The sequence below is a fragment of the Lithobates pipiens genome, unplaced genomic scaffold (assembly GCF_037356315.1).
Source record: "Lithobates pipiens isolate NorthernLeopardFrog02 unplaced genomic scaffold, aLitPip1_a1.2 Scaffold_8, whole genome shotgun sequence".
In the NCBI taxonomy this organism is placed as follows: Eukaryota; Metazoa; Chordata; class Amphibia; order Anura; family Ranidae; genus Lithobates; species Lithobates pipiens.
The window spans coordinates 653,656,232-653,674,091 of record NW_027507903.1 but is presented as its reverse complement, the minus strand read 5'-3'; the positions used below and the strand labels follow the sequence as shown (position 1 = coordinate 653,674,091).

General features: G+C 45.6%; 1 protein-coding gene across 2 annotated transcripts in view; it reads left to right on the top strand.

The window, feature by feature from the left end:
• Nucleotides 1-17,860, top strand: part of LOC143961723 (NACHT, LRR and PYD domains-containing protein 3-like) — a 174,766-nt gene that overhangs the window by 138,773 nt on the left and 18,133 nt on the right. For both annotated transcript variants that reach the window (XM_077471053.1, XM_077471054.1), the window contains exon 7: nucleotides 4,202-4,372. In XM_077471053.1, the coding sequence (XP_077327179.1) occupies nucleotides 4,202-4,372 (171 nt within the window). The remainder of the gene's footprint in view (nucleotides 1-4,201; nucleotides 4,373-17,860) is intronic.

The following is a 17,860-nucleotide window of genomic DNA, read 5'->3' as shown; positions in this document are numbered from 1 at the left end:
AGTCCGCTCAAAATTAGCATGGACGGACTTGCCCACACACGACGAACGAACAGTCCGCTGAAACCGTGCGCGATGGCGTGAACGGCACGTACGACGGGACGAAAAATACGACGTCCTATACACTGCAATGCAAACTTCGGCGTGTAAATCCTTTCTGAGCATGCGCGGAACTTAGTTTGACGAACAAGCCTACACACGAGGGGACTGTTCGCTGAAACAAAGTTTCAGCGGAAAGTTTTTCGGAATTTCCGAAAAACTTTGCTCAGCAGACTGTCCGCTGAAACTGTCCGCTGAAAGCCCACACACGAGCGGACTGTCCGCCGAAACACTGTTCAGCGGACAAAGTTGAGCGAACAGTCCCCGCGTGTGTACGCGGCCTAAGAGTACTTGAATTTCCTTTCCAACCCTTTGATCCCAATTTAAGAGACTGTTCATTGTCTACGTTTTGCAAATAAAATGCATTCAAGTGGATCTGTTGTCGGTCTCTCAAGTTACTGGGCCATTTACCATGGGACACCCCTAGACGTGCAACGAGGAAAACAGAATGTAACGGTAAGCCCAAATCTAACCAGCAGCTCCTTTGGGGATTAGTGCTACATAGGGATGTGGCAAACTCACTTTTTTTTCTGGTATGGCAAAAACATTTATCATATGATGTTTGGGGGTTCAAAGTAATTTTATAACAAAAAAATATATTTTTCATGTAAACAAAAAGTGCCAGAAAGGTGGTTCAAGTGGTTAGAAGAGTGGGTGATGTGTGGCATAAACTTCTAATGTTGGGCATAAAATGCCAGGACAGTTCAATCCCCCCAAATGACCCCCTTTTGGAAAGTAGACACCACAAGCTATTTGCTGAGAGCCATGTTGAGTCCATGGAATATTTTATATGTTGCCACAAGTTTCAGGAATATATATATATATATATATATATATATATATATATATATATATATATATATATATATATACATATATATATATATTTATTTACACTAAGTTGTCTCTAAATTATATAAAATGGGGTCATTAGGGGGGCTGTGCTATCTTGGCATTTCATGGCCTCTGAAACTGTGATAGGTAGTGAGAAGTAAAATCCATTTTAAAAAGATTGGGCAGAGCCGCGCTTATGCGATACAGGAAGCAGAAAAAACACAAAGAGCAAAAAGCATACAAATATCTGTATATATAGGTTGCAGCCCCCCAACCAAGAAATCCCCGCAAGGGTCTTTCAGAATAGTTAGTAATCTCAAGAGAATGTGGGGTATCCGGCGCTACCTAATATCAAAGATGAGGGCCACTCTTATTTCCAATAAACCAAATATCACCACAAACCAGTAGGTTATTCATTATAAATTAGTTGAAAGCAGTCTAGTCCTCGCAATAAAAATTCAATACACTGTGAAAAAAATCTTATAAAGTGCTTTTTGTGCAAAAATGAGTGCTGTATATAATACTTGATGTGAGTTGCACGCAAATTAACACAATTCCCTATGTGTGTTAAATTAATCAACATTAATAAACTACAAGCTATCAAATGATCAAGTTGAAGTGCAACCTCATAAAAAAAATTAAAAAAAAGAAGAGGTGAGTTGGGGAGGAAGTAGAGAGGAGACATCTCTGGAGGTTTCAGCAGAGGAGGATTAAATTGGACTCCCTCTTTCTTGGACTGCGTATATGGTACTTGAGAACCGGAATCACATTTAAAGGTGCAGTACCCCGGTAGAGGTGTATTTCTTGGAGCAATCGTATCGCATATGGATTTGAAGATTGGAATCACACAAAGATTGATCTGAAGGCACAGTACCCCTGTAGGAGTGTATCGTTCTGGTGAGTGTGGGGGAGCACACAGTCACCTGAAGAACTTAGTCGCAAGCACGAAAGTCACTTTAATTCTGCTGGATTTGCACAATCAAGGATTCTGTTTGATTTTTTATTCTATTCATTTTTTCACATGTGGACATTAATAGACTCTTTTTTTGTGTTTTTTTTCCTTTTTTCTGTTTTTGTCTATCTTATTTTTGGCTCTATTGCTTATTCACTATTGTTTTGGAAAAATTCTTTATTTATTTTTTATTTATTTCTAATTTAAACAAATTTTTTCATATATTTGTTATTTCTATGCACATAATTATATATATATATATATATATATATATATATATATATATATATATATATATATATTCTCCTTTTGTCTACAATATATAAGTAATTTGGTTGATATATATTTCATACACATATACCTAGCTAATGTTTTTTTGTAATTTTGCACAATTAGATACATGAGGTTTTGGAGTTTCTGTTTATAAATTTTATAGCCATATTGGTTTTTTTTTTTGGTTTTTTTATGAGGTTGCACTTCAACTTGATCATTTGATAGCTTGTAGTTTATTAATGTTGATTAATTTAACACACATAGGGAATTGTGTGAATTGCGTGCAACTCACATCAAGTATTATATACAGCACTCATTTTTGCACAAAAGGCACTTTATAAGATTTTTTTCACAGTGTATTGATTTTTTATTGCGAGGACTAGACTGCTTTCAACGAATTTATAACAAATAACCTACTGGTTTGTGGTGATATATGGTTTAGTGGAAATAAGAGTGGCCCTCATCTTTGATATTAGGTAGCGCCGGATACCCCACATTCTCTTGAGATTGCTAAAATCCATTTTACACCCTTAGAAATCTTGAAGGAGGTGATTGGATTTCGGGGTCCTGTACACAGCTAGGCTCCCAAAAAGTCCCACACATGTGGTATCCCCGTAATCAGGAGAAGACGAAGAATGTATTTTGGGGTGTAATTCTACATATATCCATGTAATGCGTGAGCAATATATCATTTAGTGACAACTTTATGTATTTTTTTTCTTTTGTAATTTTTCAATCACTTGTGACAAAAAAATAAAATATTCAATGAGCTCAACATGCCTCTCAGAAAATTCTTTGGGGTGTCTACTTTCCAAAATGGGGTAATTTGGGGGGTTTTGTACTATCCTGTCATTTTAGCACCTCAAGAAATGAGATAGGCAGTCAAGCTAAAAGTTACCTAAATTCCAGTAAATGTACCCTAGTTTGTGGATACTATAACTTTTGTGCAAATTGATAAATATAAGCTTATTATTATTATTTATCTTTTACCCAAGACATGTGGCTGAATACATTTTGGCCTAAATGTATGACTAAAATTGAGTTTATTGAATTTTTTTATAACAAAAAATAGAAATATTATTATTTTTCAACATTTTCAGTCTTTTTTCATTTATATTGCAAAAAATAAAAATCCCAGAGGTGATAAAATACCACCAAAATAAAGCTCTATTTGTGGGAAAAAAAGGACAAAAATGTTGTTTGTGTACAGCATTGCATGACCGCACAATTACCAGATAAAGCAGTGCAGTGCCAAATTGTAAAAAGTTCTCTGGTCATTAAGGGGGTAAAACCTTCCAGGGGTGAAGTGGTTAAGGTATAAAACCTTCATCCTTTACATCCTCTGTAATAATTCCTGTAACATCCTAGTATATGATCTATATCTATGGAGATGATATCTGATTGCTGGAGACACTAAAGAATGGGGGATGGAAGAATGAAGTGCTTTAATGTGAAGTGTCCCCCATGTTAATGTAGAATCCCATTGTAAATGTGGAATATCCACCAATATAGTACTTGTATCTCTAATATATCCCAGAAGTCTCAGCACTAAAGGCTGGAAATGTATATCCACCCCTCCCCCCTACATTCTCTATAAGGGATCCTTTTCCTGCCACAATCCGTTGACCTTCAATGGGAACTTCTGATTTGTGGACTTTAGGAAGGTGATGGAATATTGGGGTCACTGAGGTATCCACCATCAGAAATTCTGCTGTTTTATTTCATAAACCCCCCAGATCCTTTCCTTTTATGTATCAATTTCAGAAGCCCCTGTATGAGACACTGTGTGAGGTCCTGCTTAATAACCGGGTACATAAGGGGGTGACTGAGATGTCACAGTGCCCCCCCTTTATACTGTGTAGACATAAGTACTACAACAGCTTCACCATTATCAGCTTCCCTAATAACAAGATCTTTCCTCTGTATAACATTCTGTAAATCCTGATATTCCGCTTTAGTGATGTTATGTTACTTTTCACTAAATGGGAATAATTCCTCATATTCATCTTGTAATATAATATCATGTGTCTGGATTTGTCTCTGCAGGTTGGAGGGATGTGGTGTGACTTCCTCTGGCTGTGATGATCTCCGATCCATTCTTATCAATAATCGATCCCTCACCAGACTGGAATTATCACAGAATAATCTGGAAGACTTTGGAATAAAACTTCTATGTGAGGGGCTCAGACATCCTGGCTGTACTCTGCAGTGGCTGAGGTGAGAATTATCCTATAAATGATATAATATTCTGCAGGATTCTGGTATAAATCTTCTATGTGAGGGATCCAGACATGTCACCTAGATGAAAGTTATACAAAGACAGACTTCTGATTGGACCGGATATCACTGGGAGTTCTCATCATAGTCCTTCAGATCACTTGCTGTTGTTGACTTTCATCCTCTCCCCCCTCCACTGACTATCAGAGATCAGACTTTGTCTGGGGTCACACTGGAGGTCACAGCGGGTCACAGCAGGGGGTCCGATGTGTCTCCATTCACTGTTTCAGGTCCGATTTCAGCCCGAATTCTGGGTTGAATTCAGACCTGAAACAGACTAGAAGATGCACAGGACTCCGTATTCTCTTCATTCAGTGACCAATCATAGACAGATGGTCCTCAATTAGAATCTAGAAGGACAGAGCGAGTCTCTAGACCAGAAGTGACCTCTAGATGACAATAAATCCCCCATCCTTGTATATATAAAAATGTCACCTCACTGAGCCTCAAAGAGAAGTCCTAGTCATTTCATCTACAAGCCCAGCAGGGGACGAGGCCAATACAGGGAGAAGACCCTGAACTGTCTGCCAGACATTGATTTATATCAGAGATCAGAGGAATCTATTTTATCTCTCATACAAAATAAAATATTAGTTGCAGAGAGATGTAAATAATTGCCCCTGATTGTAGACATGTTGGGGTACATGTACATATAACATTGTATGTGCAGTGAGGATAGAATCCAGGAGAAACTCCCAGAATGGTTCTATGGGGTCTGATCACACCAGACAAGCATTGATTGGTCTTGTTGGGATCAGACTGACATGCCGATGTTACCAATCCTCATCCATCAGAACCATTCATGTTCCATTTAGCTCTGGTTCCTTCAGAACACAGGACCGACTTGTGGGCTGGGCAGAGAACACCCCCCAGAGTTGATTGGCTGATGGCTAAACTCCTCCCACATTGTCATGATCTAAGGGGAGGCCGAGATGCTGAGAGGGCTCCCCTTGCGGCCGAGTGCAGCACAACCCTGAAGATGACACAGGGATGCAGTGCCCACAGTAGCACAGGTTGCCTGGTAGCAGCAGCAGATGATAATAGCTGAGTAAACAAGTCTCCGGAGGCAACTGTGCAAGGAAGTTCAGGAGAGAGATAACAGAAGTCCAATAGCAGGGTCAAGGCCAGGCCAAGGCTCAAACATGGAAGATCAGTCCTGAGGTCGGAGCAACGGGTCCTGAGCTGAAGACCGGAGAGCAGGAGCCAAGCGAAGCCGACGTCGGGTGCAGAGAGCAGACAAGGAACGTCGGGTACAAGCCAGAGGTAGGAGCCAGGAGAACAACAGAAGCAGGTCAAACAAGCTGGGTCGGTACACAGGAGATCAGACAGCAGGAATCATGGACACAGGTACACAGGAGAAGCTGACGATAATCCAGCAATGCGGCACTGTCAGGTGAACGTTTAAATAGGCAAGGTGCCTAGGTCACGTCGTGTGCGCGCCATAGCGTTCGTACGCCTATGACGTGTAACGTTATGCGTTCGTATCACGCCGCGTACTCGCACTCGATCAGACGCAACGTCGGGCATTCGTCTTGGAACCACATTGCGCCTCCGTGTGCGCTGACGCGCGTTAACACGAACGTACCTCGCGAGGTTGCGCCTATTTCCCTGACAGTGCCTCCCCCCAAGGGGCAGCCTCCGGATACCTAAACGAGCCCATTTTTCGGGATGACGGCTGCGAAACCTGTGTATAAGCCTAGGAGCATGTACATAACTTGCAGGTTCCCAAGAATTCTCTTCAGCAGAATACCCCTTCCACTTAATTAGAAACTGGATTGTCCTACCTCTCCGACGACAGTCAAGGATAGACTCAACTTCGAATTCAGTTTCATCACCAACCTGAACCGGAGGCGGGGGCACTTCTTCTCTCCCTGAAAAAGGACTGAAGATGACACGTTTAAGAAGAGAAACATGAAACACAGGATGGATTCTGAAAGATTTAGGCAAAACAAGTTCAAATGCTACAGGGTTAATTTCACGTTTAATCTAAAAAGGACCCAGGAATTTAGTTCCCAACTTCCGGGATGGACATGACAGTTTAAGATTCGCTGCTGAGAGCCACACTTTGTCCCCTATCTTAAAGGTAGGGTTAACTCTCTTCCTTTTGTCATAATGTCTCTTGTACTCTTCCTGAGCCTTCTTCATGGTATCCTGAAGCATTTGATAGTTTGCTTGAATGAGGTTTACTCTATCTTGAACTGCCGGGACGGTGGATTCAGGAATGGTATTAGGTAAAAATGAAGGATGGAATCAGTAATTTGCCCAAAAATGTGATTAGTTAGTAGAGGCGTGCACTGAGTTGTTATAAGAAAATTCCACACAAGGTAGCAAGAAAACCCAATCATCCTGGGAAAAAGAACAGAAGCATCGTAGGTATTGTTCAAGCGTCTGGTTGGTTCTTTCAGTTTGACCGTTACTCTGTGGATGATAGGCCGAGGATAAACATATTCTAATTGACAGTAACTTACAGAGCTCTTTCCAAAACCTGGAGGTAAACTGTACCCCTCTATCTGATACAATGCTGTCAGGTACTCCATGTAATCGGACAATTTCTTTTATAAAGGTTTTTTCTGTATCCAAGGCGGGGGGGTCCCTTTCATCGGCAAAAAATGCGCCATCTTGGATAAACGGTCCACCACCACCAAGATGGTCGTATACTCTTCTGAGAGAGGTAACTCCACAATGAAATCCATGGAGATTTCTTTCCAAGGTTTTTCCGGGACTGGCAGCGGCCTTAACAGGACCCAGGATCTGGCGTTAGACCCTTTGCTACGCTGGCAGGTTGTACAGGAGTCAACGTACTCTTTACAGTCTGATCTTAGGGTAGGCCACCATAAGGACCGCTGCACAAGGTCAATTGTTTTCCAGACTCCAAAGTGGCCAGCTAGTTGATGGTCGTGAAAGGTCTTTAATACGAGTAACCTGGCTTGCTGGGGAACAAAAATCTTACCCTGATGCCATAGAAGCCCTTCTTGGCTTCTCAGGGAAGAAACTTCAGTTTCCGTACACTGGCTAGAGGCCTGCTCAATTGAAGATCTTAGATCCAGTTGGATTAGTAGGAAATTTTGAGGGGACAAAATTGTACTGGGTGGGATTCCTTCCGGGGTATCTGGGAACATTCGGGACAAAGCATCTGCTTTGCTATTCTTTGATCCTGGGCGATAGGTTATATGGAAATTGAACCTCGAGAAGAATAAAGCCCATCGGGCCTGTCGGGGTCTTAGAAGTTTGGCCGTGCGGAGGTATTCTAAGTTTTTATGATCGGTAAAAAACAGGATGGGGTGAGCGGCACCCTCCAGGAGATACCTCCACTCTTCGAGGGCGGTTTTGATTGCAAGAAGTTCCCGATCCCCTACATCGTAGTTTTTCTCCGGGGGACTCATTTTTCGTGAGAAAAAAGCTACGGGATGCAGTAATGCCTTGGGGCCTTGACGTTGGGATAGAATCGCCCCTGTGGCTACCTCGGAGGCGTCAACTTCCAGCACGTAGGGTAAGGCGGGATCTGGATGCTGCAGAATTGGTGCGGTAGTGAAGAGGGTCTTGAGCTGGTCAAAGGCGGACTGCGCTGCTGAGGAGCAATGGAACTTGGTATGTTGACGAGTAGTCTGAGTAATGGGTGCTACAATGGTGGAGAAGTTCCTTATGAATCTTTGGTAGAATTTTGCAAACCCAATAAATCTCTGAACACCCTTCTTGTCAGAAGGAGCGGGCCAGTCTAGGATAGACTTCACCTTTTGGGGGTCCATGGCAATTCCACCTGTGGTGATGATGAGTCCCAAGAATTGAATGGATTCCTTTTCAAAATCGCACTTCTCGGCCTTAACGAATAATCCATGTGTCCTAAGGATACATAATACTTTCTTAACGTGTATTCTGTGAAGTTCCAGAGTGGTCGAAAAAATAAGAATGTCTTCAAGATAAGCGACAACAAAGTGGTCTAAATGCTCCCAGAAGATGTCGTTAATGAAGTGCTGAAAAGGTTGCCGGGGCATTGCACAATCCGAAAGGCATGACTAAATATTCTAAATGCCCGAATCTCATTCTGAATGCCGTCTTCCACTCGTCCCCCTCCCGGATACGAACAAGATTGTAGGCTCCACGTAAATCAAGTTTGGTGAAGTGAAGTGTGGAATCTTTGGAAAAGTTCGGGGATGAGCGGAAGTGGGTAGCGGTTCTTAAGGGTGACATTATTTAATTCCCTGTAGTCCACACATGGTCTTAAAGTCTTGTCCTTCTTTTCTACGAAGAAGATGCCTGCACCGGCAGGGGATGAAGAGGGACGAATGAATCCTTTTACCAGGTTCTCGTCTATGTATTGTCTCAGGGCCTCAAGTTCAGTTTCAGAAAGGGGAAATATCCGGCCAAAGGGAATGGGAGCTCCCGGTAATAACTCGATGGGGCAATCATAGGGGCGATGTGGAGGTAAGATATCTGCCTTCTTCTTGTCGAACACATCTTTGAATTCCTGATAAGCTGCTGGTATGTTAGGAACTGGACTGGGTATGAGTTGTACGGTCAAACAACTGGACAAGTCTCTAGATTTGGAATCCAGACAAAGTTGCTGGCAGTAGGCGGAAATGAAGGATATCTCCTTCTTGAGCCAATCAATCCGAGGGTTGTGTGCCTGCAGCCATGGAATTCCTAGGATGATGGGAAACATAGGAGAACACAGGACATCAAACTTAAAAAATTCCTGAAGAACCGAATCTGTGGTCGTTAGGATGGGTATTGTTTCCCTGGTGACATGGCCAGAGCTAGGTAAGGAGCCATCGGCCAGACGGACAGTCAATCTTTGTTTCTTGAGAAGGAGTGGAAGAGCAAGACTCTTAGCTAGGGTTAAATCCAGAAAACAGCTACAGGCCCCGGAGTCAAGTATTGCCTGTAGATGAACTCCTTTGCCTGCCACCATCAACGTGACAGGAAGGGTGATATGGGCTGGAGCTGTCTTCGTTACTTGGAGGTGAAATGGAGTACAGAGGATTGGCTTACTTGGTCTTGTGGGGCAGTTGTTTATGAAATGTCCTGATTCCCCACAATAGAAACAAAGGTGTGCCTGTCGGCGACGAAGTCTTTCCTCAGAGGTTAAGGAGGGACGGAACAGGCCATTCAGAACAGAAGTTGCCGCCGGGCAGACCGAAGGTGGAGCCTGGATAGGATAAAGAGTCCGAGCGCGTTCAGACTGGCATTCCCGTAGACGCCTATCAAGCTGGATGGTAAGTTGGATAAGATCCTCAAGTGTTGGGGGAACCTCTAATCTGGCTAGCTCGTCTTTGAGGACTTCAGACAACCCCACCCGATATTGATATTTTAGAGCCGCTTCATTCCAGCCGGAATCTGTAGACCATGTGCGTAATTCCACTGTATAGTCCTCTGCAGGTCGCTCACCCTGGCGAAGGGAGTACAAAGTTGCTTCAGCTGTTGTTGTCCGTAAGGGGTCATCATATAGACGTGCCATAGCTTGGAAAAACTGGTCCAAAGTATTAATGAAAGGGCTGCATTTCTCCAGTAGGCCATGGGCCCACGTCTGGGGATCGTCCCTTAATAGGAAAATGGTAAAACCCACTTTGGTCACTTCAGAAGCAAAAGTCTGAGGTTGCAGGGAGAAGTATGTAACGGCACCCCTAATATAAAGGGGGTTAACGCCGTTTACGATGTTCCCTCTCCTAGACACACATCCACTCGCTACCAATATCCACAGCTAAACGACCCTTTCCTATAGGAGCCGACCCCTCTGGCAAAAAGACAAGACGCACTCTGTCTCTTCTGTAGTAGGAATGACTTTATTAATGAGAAACATTGTCACTTTATACACAATTCAAGGCACATGCTTTAACATGAACAAGGGCCCAGCTCCACCCACACATCCCAAGACTCAACACCTCATCCTAACATCTGCTAGGCTTCAAACGATCCCACCCAATACACATCTTTTCACAAAGGGTTGGCAGCCAGTCTGTCTGGCACTTTACAATACACAAGGACAGACTTAAATAAACAATATAAATGCAAAACAACTTAATTCCTCACAGCAATGATACTTAACCCCCATATACAGTATACATCCAATCTATATACAATGTATATACAGCCTTGAATATGGCTATCACAGACCATATCGGGGGTTTCTTTTATTCACCCTGTGTCCAAAGTGACCCCACTGTCACACATCTCCCCTTTCGGCAGGGGACTAACAGAGGAGGGGACCCCAGACGGGTTGACTCCGCAGTTAGTCCATGGGTCCATTCTTCCAATACTGGATAACCCATCAACATTGCACTAGGAGCCCGGGAGGGCGTCGGTTTGCCGGGACAACCCATCAGCATTGCCGTTTTGCTTACCGGGTCGGTAGCTGATGGTGAAGTTGTAAGGTTGTAGGGCTAAACTCCACCGTAGCAACCTGCCATTATCTCCGAAGACCCGGTTAAGCCAGACCAATGGGTTGTGGTCGGTGACCAGTGAAAATTCCTGTCCGTATAAGTAGGGGTTCAGCTTTTTAAGGGCCCAGACCAGGGCCAAACACTCCTTCTCCACTGCCGCATAGCTCACTTCCCGGGGTAATAGTTTTCTACTCAGGTATGCGACAGGGTGTTCTCCTCCATCCTCCCCAACTTGGCTCAGCACCGCCCCCAGTCCAAACATGGAAGCATCGGTGTGGACAAGAAAACGTTTGTTAGGTACTGGGGCAGCCAAGACAGGGGCATTTACAAGTGCTTGCTTGAGGGCTAGAAACGCGGATTCACAAGCTGGAGACCAGAAGACTTGCCTAGGTAAATTCTTTTTCGTCAGGTCAGTCAGGGGTTTGGCGATAGCACTATAATTAGGGACAAAACGTCGGTAGTACCCTGCAGTTCCCAAGAAGGCCAATACCTGGGTCTTAGTACGGGGCGTAGGCCAGTTAGCTACTGCCTCTACCTTGGCTGGCTCGGGTCTCTGGTTCCCACACCCCACTCGGTGTCCCAGGTACTGCACCTCTGCCATCCCTAGATGGCACTTGTCTGGTTTCAAGGTCAGGCCTGCGGCCCGGATTTTGTCCAGAACCACTCCTACGTGAACCAGGTGCTCCTCCCAAGACCCACTGTAGATCCCAATGTCATCCAGATATGCACATGCAAAATCCTGGAAGCCATCGAGGAGCCTATCCACCATACGTTGGAAGGTCGCCGGGGCATTTTTCATTCCAAATGGCATGACCTTAGACTGGTACAGGCCAAATGGGGTAACAAATGCCGACTTGGGGATAGCATCCTCGGCCAGGGGGATCTGCCAATAACCTTTACACAGGTCTATTGTAGTTAAATAACGTCCCCTGGCTATACGATCTAGTAGTTCGTCTACCCTGGGCATCGGGTAGGCATCGGTGGTGGTCTTCTCGTTGAGTCGCCTGTAGTCCACGCAGAACCGGGTAGTCCCGTCTTTCTTAGGCACCAGGACTACAGGCGAGGCCCAAGGGCTGTCAGAAGGCTCAATGACTCCTAACTGAATCATCTCCTGTATCTCCTTCCGCATTTCCTCTCAGACTGCTTCAGGGATACGGTAGGGGGGCTGGAAGAGGGCTGCTTGTCCAGGGGTCTCTACCTTATGTACAGCCAAGGTCGTATAGCCCGGTCTTTGGGAGAACGTCGCCTGTTTCTCCCACAGAAGCCGCTTAGCCTGTTCCTTCTTTGTGGGGCTTAACCGGTCTCCTAGCTGTACAAGGCTAATGAGGTCAGTCTGGGGCTCTCTCTCTAGTAAGTCAGGAAGGGGTAAACCTTCTGAGTCGTCTGCAGCAGGGGCACATACTGCAGCAACATCCTCCTGCCGTTCCTGATACTCCTTCAGCATGTTCACATGAAAGGTTCGCTGGATTCTTTCATCTGCACAGCTGGCAATGACATAGGTAGTATCACATACCTGGGCTGCTACTTTATACGAGCCCTGCCAAGATGCCTGCATCTTGTCGGTCTTCACAGGCTTGAGCACTAAGACCTTCTGCCCAACCTGGAAGACCCGCTGTCGGGCCCCCCGGTCGTACCATCTCTTCTGTCTTCCCTGGGCCGCCTGGAGATTCTCTCTTACCATCAGAGACAGTTGCTCCACGCGGTCCCTGAGTTCCAGATCATAGGGTACTATGGGGGTCCCTTCTTGCTCTGTCTCTTCCTCCCAGTGTCCTCTGATGAGATCGAGGGGTCCGCGGACCCTTCTCCCATAGAGCAACTCGAAGGGCGAGAACCCAGTAGATTCCTGGGGTACCTCTCTGTACGCAAATAACAGGTGAGGCAGGAATCTCTCCCAGTCTCTGCAAGAGTCCGAAAAGGTCCTCAGCATTTGCTTGAGGGTCCCGTTAAAGCATTCGCAGAGACCATTAGTCTGGGGGTGGTAGGGGGAGCTCAGTAAGGGCTTAATATTGCACACCTTCCACAACTGCCGGGTGAGTACCGCGGTAAACTGGGTTCCCTGGTCAGAGAGAATCTCCTTAGGGAACCCCACTCTGGTAAAAATCTTAACCAGGGCATCAGCTACTGTCTCTGCTTCAATGTTGGACATAGCTACTGCCTCTGGGTAACGGGTGGCGTAGTCCACCGCTGTGAGAATATACTTCTTTCCGGATGGACTAGGCCGGGCCAGGGGACCCACAATGTCAACGGCTATGTGGTAAAAGGGCTCCCCAATAATAGGCATGGACATGAGTTTAGCCTTAGGGTGGTCCCCCCTCTTCCCTATCCGTTGACATGTGTCACACGTTTTGCAGTATTGTCGCACATCCTGGCTAAAATTGGGCCAGAAGAAATTCTGTGTGATCCTATGGGCCGTGCGACGGAACCCTAGATGTCCTGCTAGTGGCACATCATGCCCGATTCGCAGAATCTCCAGCTGGTATTTCTTAGGTACCACCAGCTGTTGTTTCTGCGAAGGGGCCTTACTTCTCTGAGATGGCTTAGGGATCCTATACAGTCTATCCCCATCCCATTCAAACAGCTCCCCATCTATTCCCCTTTCCTGAGTATCTGCCTTAGCCCTATACTTGTGTAAGGTCGGGTCCTCCCGAGTTTCCCTCCCGAATGCTTCTGTGGTATCCCAGCCTAGGCGCGCCTGATCTAAGGTACGTGTCGGGGAGGATAGTCTCACCTGGGTCTCTGCAGCGAGCGGGCCGGTTCCAGCAGTACGTGTCTGTGCACGGGTAGTCACAGGGTTGACTTCATCGGGGCCCATCGGGGTGTAAGCAGAAAGGAGGGGGGCCAAATCATTCCCCAGTAGTACATTCGCAGGCAAGTCCTTCATCACCCCCACATTCACGTGTCCCAAACCAACCCCCCAGTCCAGGTGAACACGGGCCATGGGTAGTCGGAAGATGGTACCTCCCGCTACTCACGGCTACAGTGTCTCCGGTGTGTTGGCTCTCTGTGATGAGGTTCTTCTGTAGTAGGGTCATGGTAGAGCCGCTATCACGTAAGCCATTGGCTACCGTTCCATTAACCCGGACCGTCTGCCTGTGTTGTTGCCTGTTGTCCCGGTTAGCTGCTTGTATTGGATCAGCCTCGTGCAGGACGCCCCAATGTTCTTCCTCCTCAACGCAGTGGGCCGCAGGCATGGGTGTGCGGGAGCTCCCCCTTGCTGGTTGTCTCCATGACTGGGACTGGATGGCTGGATTTAATGGACAGTTTGGCCTTTTGTTGCCCTAGCTGTTTACATCCGAAACACCTGATGGGTTGTGCATAGTCCTGGGAGTTTGAACCTGGGCTGCTGAGGATAAGTGGCCGCTGGGGTTGGTGCTGAAGCTGTGTTAGAGGCTGATAAACTGGGCCGAGATGGTGGATAGCGCTCGCTTCCGCCTGACCTTCGAGAGTCCAGATATTCATCGGCCAAAGTAGCCGCTTGCTGTACAGTCCGTGGTTGCTTATCTCGTACCCAATCCCGTAGTACCGGAGGGGTGTGGTTAAAGAACTGTTCTAAGAGTACTAGTTGGGTGATGTCCTCTATGATATGAGCGTGGCTTCCCTGGATCCAGCCCTTAAGGTCTTGCTGCAGACGATGTGCCCACTCCACGTATGTTATGTGGGTTTGTTTCCGGGATTCTCCATACTTAATCCGGCTGGCTTCGGGTGTAATGGCAAATCGGGCTAGTAGAGCTTCTTTTACCCGGTCATAGTCTTTAGCGTCCTCATCCTCCAGGGCCCGATACGCATCCGCCACTCTGCCAGTTAAATTACTTGCCAGTAAGGTGATCCAATCTTGGGGCAGTACTTCATGTATCTGGCATAGTCTCTCAAAGTCCTGCAGGAATGCTTCAACTTCCTCCTCTCCCTCCTTAAATAGTTTGAACGCCTGAAAGGGCAACTTACGGACAGGCGCTGCATCTTTAGGTGTTGTCTCCGATTGCCGTATTTCTGCCATTCTCTGCTCATGCTGCCGCTCTAGTTCTCTCTCCTGTCGCTCATCCTGCAGCTGGATGGCTCTAATGGCATTCTGTATGGCGGTCTCTGATGGGTTAGCACCATATAATGCCACCCGCTGTCGAACTCGTTGCTGAAACAAGTCTTCAACTGACCGGGGTCCTGCATCACCATCCCTCTGATCCATCTCGGTTAGTTCCCTGATCAAGGTGGCCTTGTTCTTTGTCCCACTGGTCCCTCCACGGCTCTCAAGTAAGTCTTTCAGTGTGGCTTTCCTGCAGGCTACATAGCTGGTCATTTACTGTGGTGGTTTGAAGTGTCCCAGTAACTGGAGGGAAGATCCCACTGCTGCCACCAATGTAACGGAACCCCTAATATAAAGGGGGTTAACGCCATTTACGATGTTCCCCCTCCTAGACACACATCCACTCGCTACCAATATCCACAGCTAAACGACCCTTTCCTATAGGAGCCGACCCCTCTGGCAAAAAGACGAGACGCACTCTGTAGTAGGAATGACTTTAGGAATGAGAAACATTGTCACTTTATACACAATTCAAGGCACATGCTTTAACATGAACAAGGGCCCAGCTCCACCCACACATCCCAAGACTCAACACCTCATCCTGACGTCTGCTAGGCTTCAAACGAACCCATCCAATACATATCTTTTCACAAAGGGTTGGCAGCCAGTCTGTCTGGCACTTTACAATACACACAAGGACAGACTTAAATGAACAATAGAAATGCAAAACAACTTAATTCCTCACAGCAATGATACTTAACCCCCATATACAGTATACATCCAATCTATATACAATGTATATACAGCCTTGAATATGGCTATCACAGACCATATCGGGGGTTTCTTTTATTCACCCTGTGTCCAAAGTGAGCCCACTGTCACAAAGTATAAATAACATGAGTTCTTGAAGTATCTAAATTTTCTTCTGTCCCCATGAAAGCACTCTGGGGCTAGAACTCGTGGCTCTGGAGAGGTTGTAATTATGGTAGCAGAACCTTGGCCGGAGGGGATGGGCGACTCAGGAGAGTGCTGCAAATGTTCCTTCAGCCAGAGATACCTTTCTTGGAGTTCCTGAATAGCTGGGGTAAGGGCCATGACTTCTTGTAGAATGGCCTCCATTGGGGAGTCACCTCTGTCGGCCTCTGACATGGCTGGATTATACTGTTACGATCTAAGGGGAGGCCGAGATGCTGAAAGGGCTCCCCTTGCGGCCGAGTGCAGCACAACCCTGAAGATGACACAGGGATGCAGTGCCCACAGTAGCACAGGTTGCCTGGTAGCAGCAGCAGATGATAATAGCTGAGTAAACAAGTCCCCGGAGGCAACTGTGCAAGGAAGTTCAGGAGAGAGATAACAGAAGTCCAATAGCAGGGTCAAGGCCAGGCCAAGGCTCAAACACAGAAGATCAGTCCTGAGGTCGGAGCAATGGGTCCTGAGCTGAAGACCGGAGAGCAGGAGCCAAGCCAAGCCGAGGTTGGGTGCAGGGAGCAGACAAGGGACGTCGGGTACAAGCCAGAGGTAGGAGCCAGGAGAACAACAGAAGCAGGTCAAACAAGCAGGGTCGGTACACAGGAGATCAGACAGCAGGAATCACGGACACAGGTACACAGGAGAAGCTGACGATAATCCAGCGATGCGGCACTGTCAGGTGACCATTTAACCACTTCAGCTCCGGACCAATAAACACCTTAAGGACCAGAGGTCTTTTTGCAATTTCGCACTGCGCTGCTTTAACTGGTAATTGCGCGGTCATGCAATATTGCACCCAAACGAAATTTGCGTCCTTTTCTTTCCACAAATAGAGCTTTCTTTTGATGGTATTTGATTGCCTCTGCGATTTTTTTTTTTGCGATATAAATGGAAAAAGAGCGAAAATTTTGAAAAAAAAAGATATTTTCTTCTTTTTGTTATAAGAAAAATCGAATAAACTAAATTTTAGTCATACATTGAGGGCAAAATTTATTCAGCCACATGTCTTTAGTAAAAAAAATGTCAATAAGCGTATATTTTTTGGTTTGCGCAAAAGTTATAGCGTCTACAAACTAGAGTACATTTTCTGGAATTTACACAGCTTTTAATTTATGACTGCCGATCTCATTTCTTGAGGTGCTAAAATGGCAGGGCAGTACAAATCCCCCCCAAATGACCCCATTTTGGAAAGTAGACACCCCAAGGAAATTGCTGATGGGTATGTTGAGCCCATTGAATATTTATTTTTTTTGTCCTAAGGGATTGAATAATGACAAAAAAAAAAAAAAAAAATTTTTTTTACAAAAAGTTGTCACTAAATGATATATTGCTCACACATGCCATGGTTATATGTGGAATTGCACCCCAAAATATATTCCGCTACTTCTCCCGAGTATGGCGATACCACGTGTGTGGGACTTTTTGGGAGTCTAGTTGCGCACGGCACCCCGAAAACCAATCACCACCTTCAGGATTTCTAAGGGTGCAAATTTTTGATTTAACTCCTCACTACCTATCACAGTTTCGAAGGCCATAAAATGCCAAAATAGCACAAAACCCCCCAAAATGACCCCATTTTGGAAAGTAGACACCCCAAGCTATTTACTGAGAGGCATGTTGAGTCCATGGAATATTTTATATTTTGCCACAAGTTGCGGGAATATTACAAACTTTTTTTTTTTTTGCACCAAGTTGTCACTAAATGATATATTGCTCACACATGCTATGGGCATATGTGAAATGACACCCCAAAATACATTCTGCTGCTTCTCCCGAGTACGGGGATACCACATGTGTGGGACTTTTTGGGAGTCTAGTCGCGCACGGCACCCCGAAAACCAATCACCATCTTCAGGATTTCTAAGGGTGCAAATTTTTGATTTAACTCCTCACTACCTATCACAGTTTCGAAGGCCATAAAATGCCAAAATAGCACAAAACCCCCCCAAATGACCCCATTTTGGAAAGTAGACACCCCAAGCTATTTACTGAGAGGCATGTTGAGTCCATGGAATATTTTATATTTTGCCAAAAGTTGCGGGAATATTACAAACTTTTTTTTTT